At 35.8% G+C, this 14,853-nt stretch overlaps 1 protein-coding gene across 1 annotated transcript in view; it reads right to left on the bottom strand.

The window, feature by feature from the left end:
- The window catches only part of MALRD1 (MAM and LDL receptor class A domain containing 1), a 244,603-nt gene that overhangs the window by 88,788 nt on the left and 140,962 nt on the right, over window positions 1-14,853 (bottom strand). Inside the window, exon 28 of the mRNA XM_054060854.1 lies at window positions 8,602-8,782. Within this exon, the coding sequence (XP_053916829.1) occupies window positions 8,602-8,782 (181 nt within the window). The remainder of the gene's footprint in view (window positions 1-8,601; window positions 8,783-14,853) is intronic.

Below are 14,853 nucleotides of genomic sequence, written 5' to 3'. Positions count from 1 at the left end.
ACTATGGTGCCTAAGTCCACCAAATAAACTGGAAGAAAAAACATTATCCTTACTTCTGGAAATGTACAACTGGCTATGACTGAAGTAATACAAAAGGTAAGAAAAAGTTTTCTTCAACTTCTAGTGCTGATGTTATGGTGTGTATAAACACACACCAGGGAAGAACAAAAGTTTTTATATTTGATTAAGACTGAAATACCAGCCTCAGCATAGATTGTATCAGCAGGATAAGGAGCTCATGCTCACGGTACCCTCACACAGGGAGCTGCTGTATTTCGCTTAATACTTAAAAAGACGCTATAGGGAGGCACTGAGGACTAAGAAATGAGTGAGAGTCTGATGTTCTAGGCTTTTTCTCTTTGGAGCCTGCAAGTGGAAAAAGAGAGAAAAAGGAGATAAGATAAAAAGATCAAGTGATGCTTTTGCAGAAAATTCTATTTCCTAATAATTATGAACATGTTCAATCAGAGAAAAAAAATCTCCCAAAGCAGTTTGATGTGTGTTCTCTAATGCTTAGTTCTTCTCACCCTCCCTGCCTCCCCTCCATCCTGATTCCATTGTAGAGCTACATTATACCTCAGAAAGTTCAGCTGAATATATTACTTTTAGAGCTTTTCAAAGATATTTACCCTACAAAATTACTGTCAAGCTGTTTCCACTGTGATGCAGAATCAATTCAAACCAATCAATCACAGCACTCCCCCCCTTTACCACAGATGTATTAGAAGCTTTTCTTATGAATATTTTATTTTTTTCAATACATATACTTGTCCTGATACAATCCACAGGAGTTTTGACAGACCAGTGGAGTACAGCACACATATACAAGATGCAATTATCTACAACAAGGAGGTGCTTCCTCAGCTGAATGACCTCCCTGTCTCTGCAGAATCTTCATTAGATGTGAAATTTGTCTTGAGTGTCATATTGCATGGAGGTGTATCACAGCTTTATTTTCAGTGTATTTTTATGTGAAGAAGCCTACCTTTTACATTAATTTCATATAAAAAAAGAACTCAGCCTCTACCCTGTATATTTTACTAGCCATGAAAATTCTTCTCTTGTGCCCCATTTGAAATACACAGAGTCAAGGAATCTACAATTGTATATGAAGAGTAAGCAATATGTGCAGTGAATGTCAAAATGACAAGAACTTAATTTTATACTGAAAAGCTGCATTTGCAGCCACCTACTACCAACACAAAATATCTTTGAAGTCAGCAGCTTGTCTTCAGATGTTTCTCATGAAATAAACAGAAACTGAAAAAGTCACTGAGGTCCCTTCATGAAAATTTAGGTAAAAGCCAGAACTTGTTTCTCGGATTCAAAATCTGTGGCAAATGACCTCAAGTGTTTACATAATAACAATCCGAGAGTGGCAAAAAAAGAAGGAAAGATGGCAAAAAAATCTTTTGGTTAAGCTCTCAGGGTTTGTTTTTTACATAATCTCAAACAGAAAAAGCAATACTGGAGTATTTAAGGTGAGTAAATGACTTCTGTGCAGTACTGGGCTATATAATATTTACTTCTTTGGTAATAATGAATTTATATTCTTCATACATTTCTAGCAAGTCTTAATATGAAATGCCATTTAAGCAAACATCTTGACCATAACATGACTTGTGTATGTATTCAGGTCTTCCGCAAGTGTAACTCTGTCAGCCCTGGCAAGCTGGGCTGAGTGAGCCTGCATTTCCTCCAAATCCCTCTTCAGCATGCTGCCTTCCCCACAGTCGTTTGTAGGAGGGCATTCAGGATGTCCCGTGGAAGGCAGCTATGGGCTGGCTTTCAAATTTGCAAAAGGGAGATTATTACTTGTGTAGAACCAAATTGTGTGTCAACTGCTGAATGTAATGAGATCTCAGTTCTGTAAGATTTTCACTCAAAAATGATAAAGCACAGTCATGTTAAAGTGTGTTAGAGTAACACAGATTAAGTTAAAGCTACCAAAAGTTATTGGACTTCTCAAAATAAGCTTTCTTGCTCTGCAGTTAAGCAGATTCAGTGGATATCAGCAGTTTATAAATTGACAGCTCACCATGAAATTAAAGAATAATTTCCTTCTAAAGGCAAACCCTATGCATAAGACTAATAAATAAGAATTTTACCATAATTTTAGTACTTTTACTGAGTTTTAGCCAGTGTCCCAGTTTTAGCAATTCCAATGTTTCATGTCAGAATACTCTGACATTGACCTGTTTACAAAAACAGGTGAAAAAGGTCATAAAACATTAAAATATTTTGAAGAGGAAAAATAAATAATAATAAAAAGTTCACACACCCCTCCAGGTAATTGGACATACATTCTCACTGAATAAAAATTTGTATCTTGAGTGACTAAATCAGCTCTGGCAGCTTTTTCTATCTCAATTCCCTTCCAAATCACTTCAGGGCCAGGTTTGTACTGAATATTTCTGTTATAAGAATTTGAACCTATAAGAATTTTTTCAAGTATCTGAGCAGAACGAGGTAAATTCTCCACTAAATGTAAAGCTTTGCAAGATACATAGCTGAGGATTCAAAAGAAACACTGGCTTATTTTAAAAAGAAAAAAAGTTGACCTGAACACCCGAACACTAGGATGTTTCAGTAGTTTTCTCTGTGATCTAGAAAGCTAGGATGGAATTCTAATGAGATAGGATTTCTCTGCTGAGACTTTCAAAGCTTCTTGTTGATGGGAGCATGGAAGCCAAGTTGTTCAAAGGATTGCAGTACCTTCACCTATGGTCTTTGCTATAAACAGCAAGTGAGGAGCAATATAAATATATGAGGAGAAAGGTAAAGAAAAGGTTTACCTCCAGGCAAAGCAAGCTTTATCATATTTTAAAGAAAATTTCTGTTCAGCTCAGTTTGGTAAAACTATTTCCTATTAATAGGTGTATTGTAGTATTTTGATTTTACTTTCTTTTAAAACCCAAATATCTTTTTAATATCATTTCAAGTATGACTGAATATGTATCCTATTTAGCCTAAATAGGAGAATAAAATCTTGTGCATTCTGGTCCCAAACAGAAAAGTCACAAAGATTACTGGAGCTGCAATTGCTCTTTCTTCCTCCTGGGCTTTTATCACACTGAATTACCAGACTATGGAAAAATACATAAATCAACTAAATAATCAACTATCCTAGAAATTTCTGTTTAATATGGATTTAAAGTTGTGTTTCACTTATTTTCATTTATCTTTCACTGTTAGTTTTTCAGATGGTGCTCCTGGATACCACAATTAGTGTGCATGACATGGCTGAGTAAGACATACGTCCATACTTATGGTCTGTGTTTTGTATCTGGAGTACAAGATTCATCCAGACTTCTGGCAACAACATGTGTGATGAGTTGCACTCTTGATTCACTATTATATGGCAGTGAGCCATCAGCTGGAAAAGCAAATCAATAATGCTTGAAGTGGTCTTTAAGGTTATCAGAGCATAGCTTGTGTCTGACAGGATTTTTAGATGTTATCATGACAAAGGTGTCAGAAGGCTCAAAAATAAGATTATCATAAGGGATTATTCTGTACAACACTCATAGGCATTTTACCTTTTTATTAGAGGAAAATTGCAGGCATATTTTTATAACCTGCAGATAACCTCATGCACGGTCAAAGTCAATTATTGAAAACATGAGAGGTGGCCACTCTAAACTTCATTTAGATCACATAGAATAGTCTGTCACTAAAGGTGTATAAAGAATTATTGTACAAGAAGATGAAAAAAAAATATAATTAATTGACAAATTATTTTAATGTTAACAGCAATCTTTCCCTGGCTGAGATTTAACTCCACTATTTTTTACATTTTTCAATTAAATTGGCAAGATAAAAATATATCAGACTTTGAATTTAAATTATTTTTGCTATCAAAACATAACATTATTTTTACTATCAAAACATAACTTATGCTCTCACTAGCAAGTCATAAATCTTTTATACCTTCTCTTTTTCTGTCTTTTACAATATTTCCAAAGCCTCTTGTATTTCCAATAAAGCCACAGTTTCTTCTTGACCATCACTCTCATAAAAATTAGTGAGAGCTGAAGGAAATGGCCTCTGCAGGATAAGATCCCAGAAGCCCAGATCATAACAAATAAAGTTAACTGTAGTATTTTACCGCTACTGAAACTTTTAACTAACTAATTTTTGAAAAGAAAGTGTGAAAAGATTCTCCTTTAGTAGTTGAAAATGCACACATTATAGGAGCTCTGTGAATCGCAGCTATGTAAATGAAGAGCAAAGAACTCTACGGAACTAATCCATCTCTGTGCAGGTTCCATTATGATGTGTACAGCTTTGTTCTGTAACACATTGTGTGAAAGCAAGCTGAAGGGAAACACATGAACAATAAAATAAGTCTTCCGATATATTAAACTCTGCTATAACCATTCAATATTACTGTACTGCAAAAAAGGCAGTTATAATACTTACACGTTAAAAATGTCTACACTGTCTCCCTCTTCACTCTTTCCACTTGATTACGTTATTTCTACAAACAAGCAATTTTATTCTGTGGACTGTGAACCATGATCCAGGAACCCCATTCTAGCTTCCAAAAGGACAGTCTGTGATGAGTAGGCTACCCAAAACTATCTGAAAGATCCAGAGCTGTTCTAAATCCTTCCCCACCACTACTTTCCATCTGCTGGGAAGCAAGCATTTTTTTTTTTTTCATGTGAAATTTAAGGCTTTCTCATTTCCATTCCCTTCTTTTTATTTAAAACCTCTTACTCGATTTTTAATTATTTTCAGTTTCTGTGCATGGCCTATTCCTCTGCTTATGTAATTACTTTGGCTAGCATATCCATAATATTACCTAAGATATTAGTTTAATGTGATGTCTCAGTGGAAAATGCAGATGTGGCTTTCACTTCCCCTAGAGGACCCTGGCCATATGTCTAGCTCAGCAATTCTGCAGCTACAAACACAGTACATGAAGAAGTGTTGTAAATCAAGTAGTTTTGTGGAGAAGAAACCCATGACCCCTTCTGGTTTGTATGCTACTCTTCTCCTTGAGTTTGGTCACAGTAAGATTGCGTTTGCTGTCTTTTAGCTTTGTTGCAACAGACACAATAAAACTGGGAATACTGTGCTCTGTAAAAAGCAATTTAGACATGACATGCTTGCTTTATCCTGAACGCCCCAGGCTTGGGTCAGGCAGGAAATGTTATTTTTGAGAATTTGGCAAAATGTATTTTGTTTGTTCTACAAAGGCAAAGAATCAATAACAAGAATGAAAAGGTCAGACCAGGCACCTTCATGTCAGCATGCCAACAGGAAGGTTAGCATACCAAAAGTCTTGAGAAAATTAAGCAAGCAGATCTCAGCTTGTGAAGTAGAAGGCAAAAAAAATCATTCATGGAGGTGGTGTGAAAGGTGCTAAAGATGAAGCAATGATTCCCTCTTGACTTTTGTTTCACCTCAAATATGATTGTGAAGACAGGAAAACAATGGGGGGAAGGTAGGTTGGTTTGGGGGTTTTGCTTCTTTTGGTTTTCTTACAGATATGCATTTGCACACATGTACATAAACAGAGACACAAAGCAAATATATGACAGAGCTATGATTCTCCTGCAGAGGAAAGAGATATTTATAAAGCCATTCTCATAAGGCATACACCTAAACTTGAATGAAAACCCTGCTGTGCCTAGCATACACTACCAGCGATGCTGTAATTGACCATTTCCTGATTATGTAAAGATCGCATTTAATTAAAGTGAAAGAACATCCACCATACAAATGACAGCTCTGTAAAGGATTAGCATCGTGGATTTCCAACTTTTCTAATTAAATCTTGAAAAAATAAGTTATTTTTATAGTATATTTCATACAGAGGGACCTGGACAAGCTGGAGAAGTGGGCCAGTGTGAAGATGATGAGGTTCAACAAGGCCAAGTGTGAGGTCCTACACCTGGGTCGGGGCAATCCATGGCTTCAATACAGGATGGGGGATGATGTGATTTAGAGCAGCTGTGCAGAGAAAGACTTGGGGGTGCTGGTCGATGAGAAGCTTGACATGAGCCAGCAATGTGCACTTGCCCAGAAGCCCAACTATATCCTAGGCTGCATCAAAATAAGAGTGGCCAGCAGGTCGAGGGACGTGATTCTGCCCCTCTATTCCTCTCTTGTGAGACCCCGCCTGAAGTATTGTGTCCAGTTCTGGAATCTTCAACATAAGAAGGATGTGGAGCTGTTGGAACGGGTCCAGAGGAGGGCTACAAAGATGATGAGAGGGCTGGAGCACCTCCCATATGAGAACAGGCTGAGAGAGTTTTACTTGTTCAGCTTGGAGAAGAGAAGACTATGAGAAGACCTTATAGTGACCTTCCAGTACCTGAAGGGGGCCTACAAGAAAGCAGTGGAAGGACTTTTTACAAAGGCATGTAGTGATAGGACTAGAAGGAATGGCAATAAATTGGAGAGGGGCAGATCTAGGCTAGACATAAGGAGGAAATTCTTCACAATAAGGGTGGTGAAACAGTGGAACAGGTTGCCCAGGCAAGTTGCGGCTGCCCCCTCCCTGGAAACCGTTCAAGGCTAGGCGGGATGGGGCCTTGAGCAGCCTGGTGTAGTGGGAAGTGTCCCTGCCCATGGCAGGGTGTTGGAAGTAGATGAGCTTTAATGTCCCTTCCAACCCAAACTGTTCTATGATTCTACAATTCTATGATATTGAGCTTCAGCTGTAGACTTCAAACTTCTATGAGAAAAGCCTCTTTTAATCATCCATCTTCATAAACAATAATTTTCTGCAAAATACTCAGGAATATTAGTATGGCAAAGCTGTAAGTGTGTGAAAGTAGTTGGAGCACATGGTGCAACAGCTTTGCCAACAGACCTTGCTGAAGCAGTGCTGAAAAACACATAGTTGCTCTATCATAATAAATCCAAGTTAGTTTCTGAACTGTTTCACTATAAAGGTATTTTAATGCAAGATTGGTTATAAATACTATTAACATTCAGATTCATTGGGTCATAGAGTAAAACTAATGTAAATTTCATCAATCTTAACATTTTAAGAGACTTAAGATCCTTCAAATGACAGCTTTTCAACTCATTGTTGAAATAATTTCCTTCCTCGCAATGACAATTTTGTGAAATTTTTCCAGTTATGTTTGTACAATATCTATTTTCTCTTTATAAAATATGTGGAATTAGGAGCAAGTAGAAATATTTTTATAGTACATGAATATATGCTGATACTATCTTTATGAACTTACCAGGGAGACTTCTTCTTCCTTGAAAAATAAATCTCCCTATTTTTATTTATTGAATACCTTCATGAATCTGTGAAATGAAGTTGTTCTAGCCCCCAAAACGGACAGAATCCCTGAAGTGTGGTTTAACTAGACTCCACTGTATAAATTAATACATCTTAGCACAACTTGGCAACAAATTGCAAGAGCGAATAACATCATCTTTGTTATTCAAGGTGACAGGAGAATATTGGCCTCCCATCTCCTATCAGGACATCTTTATGCATCTACCCTTGTTCTTTGGAGAACAATCACCTCCATGGCAATGGACAATGAAAAACTTAGAAAAAGCACAAGGAATCACTAGCATTCATGTGCTTGGAAAAGCTTTTAGTACATAGGATAGTTTGGTTGAAAGGGATCTCAAAGATCATGCAATCCCAGCCCCCCTGTCATGGGAGGGAACAGCTTCCATTTGTTCAGTTTGCTCAAAGCCCCTTCCAACCTGGCCTCGGACACTTCCAGTGATGGGGCATCCACAACTTCTCTGTGCAACCTGTTCTTGTGTTTCACCACCCTCATAGTGAAGATTTTTTTCCTTCTGCTTCAGGGTTTTATTAAAGTGAAGTTCTGAAGTAGGTTCCAAGTTGTATCCAGTTTACATCGTTTGCTTTACATCACAGAGCAATCTCTGAATGCAAAACTGGCATTTTTCGCATGAAACTAGATCAAAAGATGTTCTCAAGTAGTGCATTTCCCATGCTCCAACTGATAATGGACATCGAGAATATTAAAACTTGCCCAAATAACTTCCCCAAAACTTATATGTGATATCAGCAATGAATGCCTCTCTCAACAAATCCACTTATATTGTGTCACACTGTTTCTTACAATCTTTTTTTCTTTTTTAAAGGCAAACTCTTTTCCTCCCCTCGGAGAGAGTCAAAGGTATTCTTTACTTTGCTGACCTTAAAACTTGAAGTCAACTGGGAAAAGAAGTAGTGACAATGGTTTATCTGTGGTCTCAACTCATAATCCTGGCAAGAGTCTTTATAATAAAACAGGGATACCATAGGTTTCACATGATATAATCTGTCAAAATTTGTATAAAATTATTATATACAACATCAGAGACTTGATAATTTACCAATGAATTAAAGAAGGAAAATGCTAGTCAAAATCAAAGAAGGGAACAAAATCTCAGGCATTTCTTGGATTTATCTGCAATAATTTAGTGTGAAAATGCAGCTCTCATACAAGATTATCTGGATGAGTAGAAAATGGTACCAAATATTTAAAAGTGAAAACAATGTATTCATAATGATTTTTATGAACAGTGCCTTCATCATAAGAACAGTGACACCATGATGAATCTAAAGCAAGAGCATCCTATGTCTCCTTTGAGACTTGAACTTACTTGTGGTGCAGTTCTTGTACTCTATGTCGTCTATTGCTGCTCCTCCTCCTAGGTCTCTGGTACGAATGCCTTCAAAGATAACTTCAAAATTCCGCAGTTTGCCCAAGTGTAACTCAACTTTGTTCCATGCATCACCATGATCTCCTGATTCACTCCAAATTTTCACAATCCCATCATCGGTCTGAATTTTGAATAAAATATATACAGTGATATACATATAAGTATGGATTACCAAATACCAGTTTTGGAAAAAAACCCAAAACCAACAATAAAAAAAAAAACCAAAACCAGGGAGAAGACTGGAAGACAACTCTTCAGTTCTGTCAAGAAATATTAACCACGCGCTGTGCTGGAATAATAGGAAAAGTAGTGAAATGAGATGATTATCACACAAATCACATAAACATCGATAGTAGTCTCACTACAGAAATTAATGTGTGTATGATTGAACTCCAAAATAGACCACTTTGGTGGAGTTTTATTTAACTTTACATAACATTGAGATTCATTCTTTGTGTTTAGAATATGTTACTGGATGCAACATTAGTCTACCATTTTAAAATCAGTGTATTGGGTAGGAAAAATCTTTGAAAAGTTGTGAAAATTCTAGTACAAGGAAAAAAAACCCTGACAAATATAAGATAACCATATGTTTGATATCATTTAGTTGAAGGTAACAGCAATCTGATTTTCAGGTATGCTAATATATTATAAAGCTTTTCTTTAAGTGTCAAATCATATCATGTAACTGGGAAGTCAGCAGTAAACAACATGCTTCATTTTTTAATAGTAGATTAGAATGCAGACACACTGGTTTCAAGTGCTGTGAATAGATGATATGTATATATGATGGCACTGAAGATAAATATTTGCCATAGTTTTATATATGTCTCAATTTATTTTTTTTTTTATGACTATGTAACTGATCATCCAAACTGTAAATGAGAATTTTTTTGTGAGTGTTTTCTTATCAAACCCACTAGTACTCCAGCTAGGGTTAATAAAAAGACCATGCAATCCATCAGGCAGCTAAGGATAATGAACAACAAAGATTCTAGGAAAATAGTAGATAAACAAGCAAAATCTAAGGAAAATATAGACAACAGTAAAAATAGTCAGATAAGCAAACCAATTACATTTTTTTATACACAGTGAACATGTTAGATTAGATTTATGTTAATAAAATTCTTATGCATATTTATGACAAGAAAATGAAGCTTGATGCTTTAGATATTGTATTCTGAATAGGAAAGTGCAGACAAGCATGCACAAAAATATTATATTAGTTGTTTCTGAATAAGAGAATTCACAGAATTGTTGGTATCTTCTGGGAAGAGATCTTCAGACCTACCAAAACATAGAGATGCTGAAGTGTGGTTTGACAATGATGTTCTGTAAAATCATTATTAAATGTAAAGGAGTTAGTTGAAAGCAATGATGACTTTAAATTGCTAAATAGGATGGAAAACACAGGGGAGGACTCTATAACTGCATGTAAAATCAGAGATATTCAGCAGAATAACTCTACTGCTGCACACTACTGTTCATATTGGAACAGTGGTGATAGCAGCCCTTTACAAGACACGATAACTGAGTGCATAAGCACTTGCAGAGACAAGTTTAGACCTTGCATCTTCAATTATGTCTCATTGGTTTAAACAAATGAAACACTATATTAAAGAGAAAATAATATAATGGGGCTTTGCTGTTGCTTTGCACGACTAATTCCACAGTCATTGACAACAGGTTACGATTTTCTCAATATATTTCTCCCAGTAAGACTCCTGACTATTTACATGCATTCATGTCAGAGTTCCATTGGTTTACAGGGTAGGCCAAGCCCCGTTCAGGCCTATAATCACTGCAATTAAAGGGAACTGACAACAGAACCAATGGGATAACCTTTCTAAAAATTCCACTTAAATTTCAACCTGGAAACACAGCATGGATGAATTTTTATTAACACTGAGCTAAAAAAGAGGGGATATAGTAATTGAAACTGATTTTAACACTGGTAAAACAGTCTTTCAAATCTAACTTAACTTTAATGATGTTCTCATTCATCAAATACATAGTCAACAATTTAACTTAATTATTTCAGTAATTCAACAGTATCTATTCCATTAATTGTGATATTTTTTAATAAATTCCAGAAGAGTACTACATATTATTGAGGTGATTTGTTTAGTCTGGAAATATCTTTCATCTATCCATGATATAAATAAAAGGAATGGTTATGATGAGTTACATTTGGCTTTAAGGTCACTAACATGAAAGAGAAAACAAAACTTAGAAGAGAAACACTTTTTAACACCTAATCTATTTGTTTGCTCTGGAACATTTTCTAACTGCCTTTGACAACTCTATGTTGTGGTAAAATTTCCCAAACATTATTTATATGAAATTACTAACTAATTTTACAAAAGTATTTCAGTGCTCTGTATTAGTGGTACATTTAGGTGACTTGAAGTGGTTAATAATGATAATACTAAATTATAAGGGAATTCCTTCTGTGTATTTAAGTGCAGTAGGAAAATTAAAAACGTGTATATATCACAACATTAAACCACATCTATAAAAAAATTACATGCATTTAAGTTTACACCTATAGAAGTCAGTGGAACTTCTTAAAATTCACAGAGATAAATATTTCATAAAATCTGTACATGTTAAATGTAGCACAGTTAACCAGAGTATGAGTCTCACTTCTACTGTTAGCCTCATTTTGATTGGTTTCCCATTATATTTTATTACATTACATTTTGTTCAGACTTAAGTTACATTTATCATGCGGAGTTTGGAGTAAAGGATGCTGTGAGTAGAAAGTAACACTAATCATATATTTTTTTAGACATACTCATATAAAATGTAGCAATTAATTTGAATATAGTGTCATAAACATAAAATATCAAGTGTTTATGCAGTTATAGGAAATGTGGTATTTTTTCTCACAGTGAGACGCTGAAATATGGAGAGAAATTTTTGCTAGAATGAATTTTTTCAGATAGAAACTTTACAACAGAAATCAAAGGCTGCTTGCACTTCACAAATTCTTGAATACGAGTACACAAATGAAATGCAGAAGAGAGAGACAATTCTTTTCCTGTCTGAATTTAACAGTAGCAGTTTGTATATAACAGCAGTACTTCATGAAGTGGGAAAGGCTGATTTTTCATTTGCTCTGCTACAGCTCTATATAACAAAATGAAAAAGAAGCTCATCCCCTACATAACTGCCTGAAGGTTGCTCTAGCTCAGAGTGAAAAGTATCTTCAAAATCACAAGCCCTGCAGCACACAGTCTGCATGAAAGAGCCAATAAAGAGGTAGGAAAGGGATAGACAAAACAGGAAGCTTGGCTCTCCTCCCCTCCCAGCCTCAGACAGTGACACTGGCTTGGCTGAGGGGTATAAGCTATACATTTCCTCTGGATATGTACTTGGCATGACAGGATCATCATTTGCAGATTCCATTTAATGAATTATTGGTTTGTTTTTTGTAATCTGCCTGGTGCTTTGGCATTTCTTTCATATCTTTGGAATGTGTTTGTTTCTAAAAACAAACACAAATATGTCTTGAAGGGGAAAATAATCAGTCTGTGCTTTAACTTGTCCATTCCATCCAGAAATCCTTTGATCTTTTTCAATCCTGTATGCATGTCTTAATATAAAAGAGAGATATGGAAAAGAGATATGTGACAATCAAAAGAAATGTGTTTCAGTGTAGAGGAGGGTGGAGGCCAAAATGTCACCTTTCTTTCTGGAGGGGGTTGATCCTACCTACTGCTGGTCAGGGCAGAAAACCTATATTCCATTTAACCTTGAGAGTCTATCTACATGTCATCCTTTACAAAAAAAAAAAAAAGAAAAGAAAAAGTTGTTATCTTCCTTGCTGCCACTCATCCACATCTCAAGATTTTGCTCTCTTCTGCTTTGTAAGTATCAGAACCTAGATTCCGCATTTCTTGCTTTGGTACACTTGATTGCACATAATTCTAGTCGCTCTTTTCCTCACACCATCACTTTTGTATCAAAGACTCATTATTATCTTCCTTATGTCTCATTACATTTGTCTTGGCCTTCCTTCCAGTTCAGATTTGTTCACCTCACGCTCTACCTCCCACTCCTAAAACCCAGTAATTATCTATTTTCCTATTTGCATCCTCGTATTGCCTGCATTTCTACTCCAGCTAAGCAGAGGGTTACATCAGGTTCTTGCATCACACCACCAGCCTATCATCCTCAGCCAAACAGAGTATTCCAAAGTAACATGAATAGCATTGGAAGACTAGTGTATGTGAAAGGAAAAAGATTATCTTTACAAACAAAAGTCTAAATTGCACTTCTGAACTCTGAGACTTGATTATAACTTCGGTCTATTACATGTATGCACGTCTTTGAAACAGGAGAGGTCTGAGATCTCGCTGACACATAATGCTCAAACACAATATTTTTGCCCCAAAGAACCTCATCTATTTTTTTATTATGCAAGAGATCTCATTTGATTCATTACCAACACATGACAACCACTATTTTTTTTCTGTTTAGACTAAAATATCATACAGTCTCTTCAACATATGTCTGCAGATATCTTCCTAAGTTGAGGGGAAATGTGGCTTAAATAACTTCATCATTCTTTCTTATGCTTCCTTTTACTACTTTTGTGAACAGTCCCGCAACCTGCTTGTCACTCAAGCTTGTAATTTTATCATTGCTAAAATCCTTCTAAATCCTTATGCAGTTTATGTTAATATTTTGTAACCTCCTTCTGCATAACATCCTATAGAACATCATAAGTTAAGATTCAGAAATCCTCATCATCTCATGAGTTGAGGACTGCTAAAGCCTTTGTCCAACTCTTGTTTCATGATCTACACACCTCACTCTTTTGATTATTTTGCCTTTTTGTGATTGATTTTTGTTTCTTCAGTTGAATTTTATCTGTAGTACTAAATAAACTATTTTAAAGTGTCTTTTATATTGTAGTCCCAGATTTATCTTTATTCATTATCAAGAAGTTCTTTTCTTGTTGGTCTGACTCATGATACAGGAATCTATTGTCCATTTATTACCTATTCACATGTACAAATCCATATATTTTTCTGAGCCTCATCCCTCTTCTAGGAAAATAACTTTGTAAATATTTCTCTTTCTTTTGCAACTGATGGCTAGAAAATAATCTTTCCAAAAGCAAAAATGTAGATGCACTTTTGTGACTCTTAGCCGTTACTAACAGAATTTCATAGCTTCTTTGAAAAACCGGTGTGTCCTTCCAAAACCTTTATGTGCGTATATACCTATCAATATCTCAATAACAATACCTAATACTTAATTAGGAACCACTAGAACATCCTAGTCTGAAAAGAGATGCAGAACATCTTCACAAGAGCAGGCAGAAGTTTCACTACATGAACACAATCGTAACAGCCAGGATAGTCCAAATGTTTCCATGGATCAGAAGTGGAATACCCATGTTGCCCAGTTATACCTCTTGAGAGACGAAAAGTTATTTTGGTATCAAACAGGCTAATCTGTTAACACACATCTCTACCTATAGCAGAAAATAAAGAAATGTAGTCGAACTTATCAATAGCGGCCTTGTTGTAGATCCAGATTGCAATAAGCTTATTTGTTCAGTCCCAGAACAGTGGGAAGGGATTGAGCAGTATCAACAGCCCTAATACCTAAACTTGTTATGGGTAAGAGCTGTTAAAGAAGATTATTTCTTGGTCATACCCATAAGCTTTACACAATGGACCATGGACTACAGTAGAGGACCACCTGTTAGTATATCACACATATTTCTACTTTGGCCTTATTTTTTGTGGTGCGTGGTCCATTGTTTATTAGTGCAGAATATTAATGACAACACCTCTGGAAACTTCCTCAGAACATAAAATCTGTTTCATAATTCTGTACTTTATAATGTGAGTGTGCAATGTTATTGACAGATCAACTAACAAAATTTCATTTCTTGCCAAATAGACACAGTGTGACAACTAGAAACAGATGTGAAAGAAAGTGCTTTTCATTTAAGGCTCTGAAAGTTTTTATTAATTTCATGTCACTACCCTCTATGGATTGAATACAGTCAAAGGTCAAGCTGAGGTGATGAGCCCTCATTAGGGAAAACTTAACAGTAAAGGGCACGTTTTTCCATTGACTTGCAGCAATGGGTCATGGTCTTCTACTGTCCCTTCACACTAAGTAATAAAGACTCTCAGAAAATGTCAGAATTACTCCTAAGAACATGTT

The sequence above is a fragment of the Cuculus canorus genome, chromosome 2 (genome assembly GCF_017976375.1).
Source record: "Cuculus canorus isolate bCucCan1 chromosome 2, bCucCan1.pri, whole genome shotgun sequence".
In the NCBI taxonomy this organism is placed as follows: Eukaryota; Metazoa; Chordata; class Aves; order Cuculiformes; family Cuculidae; genus Cuculus; species Cuculus canorus.
This window is presented reverse-complemented; position numbering and strand designations above follow the sequence as displayed.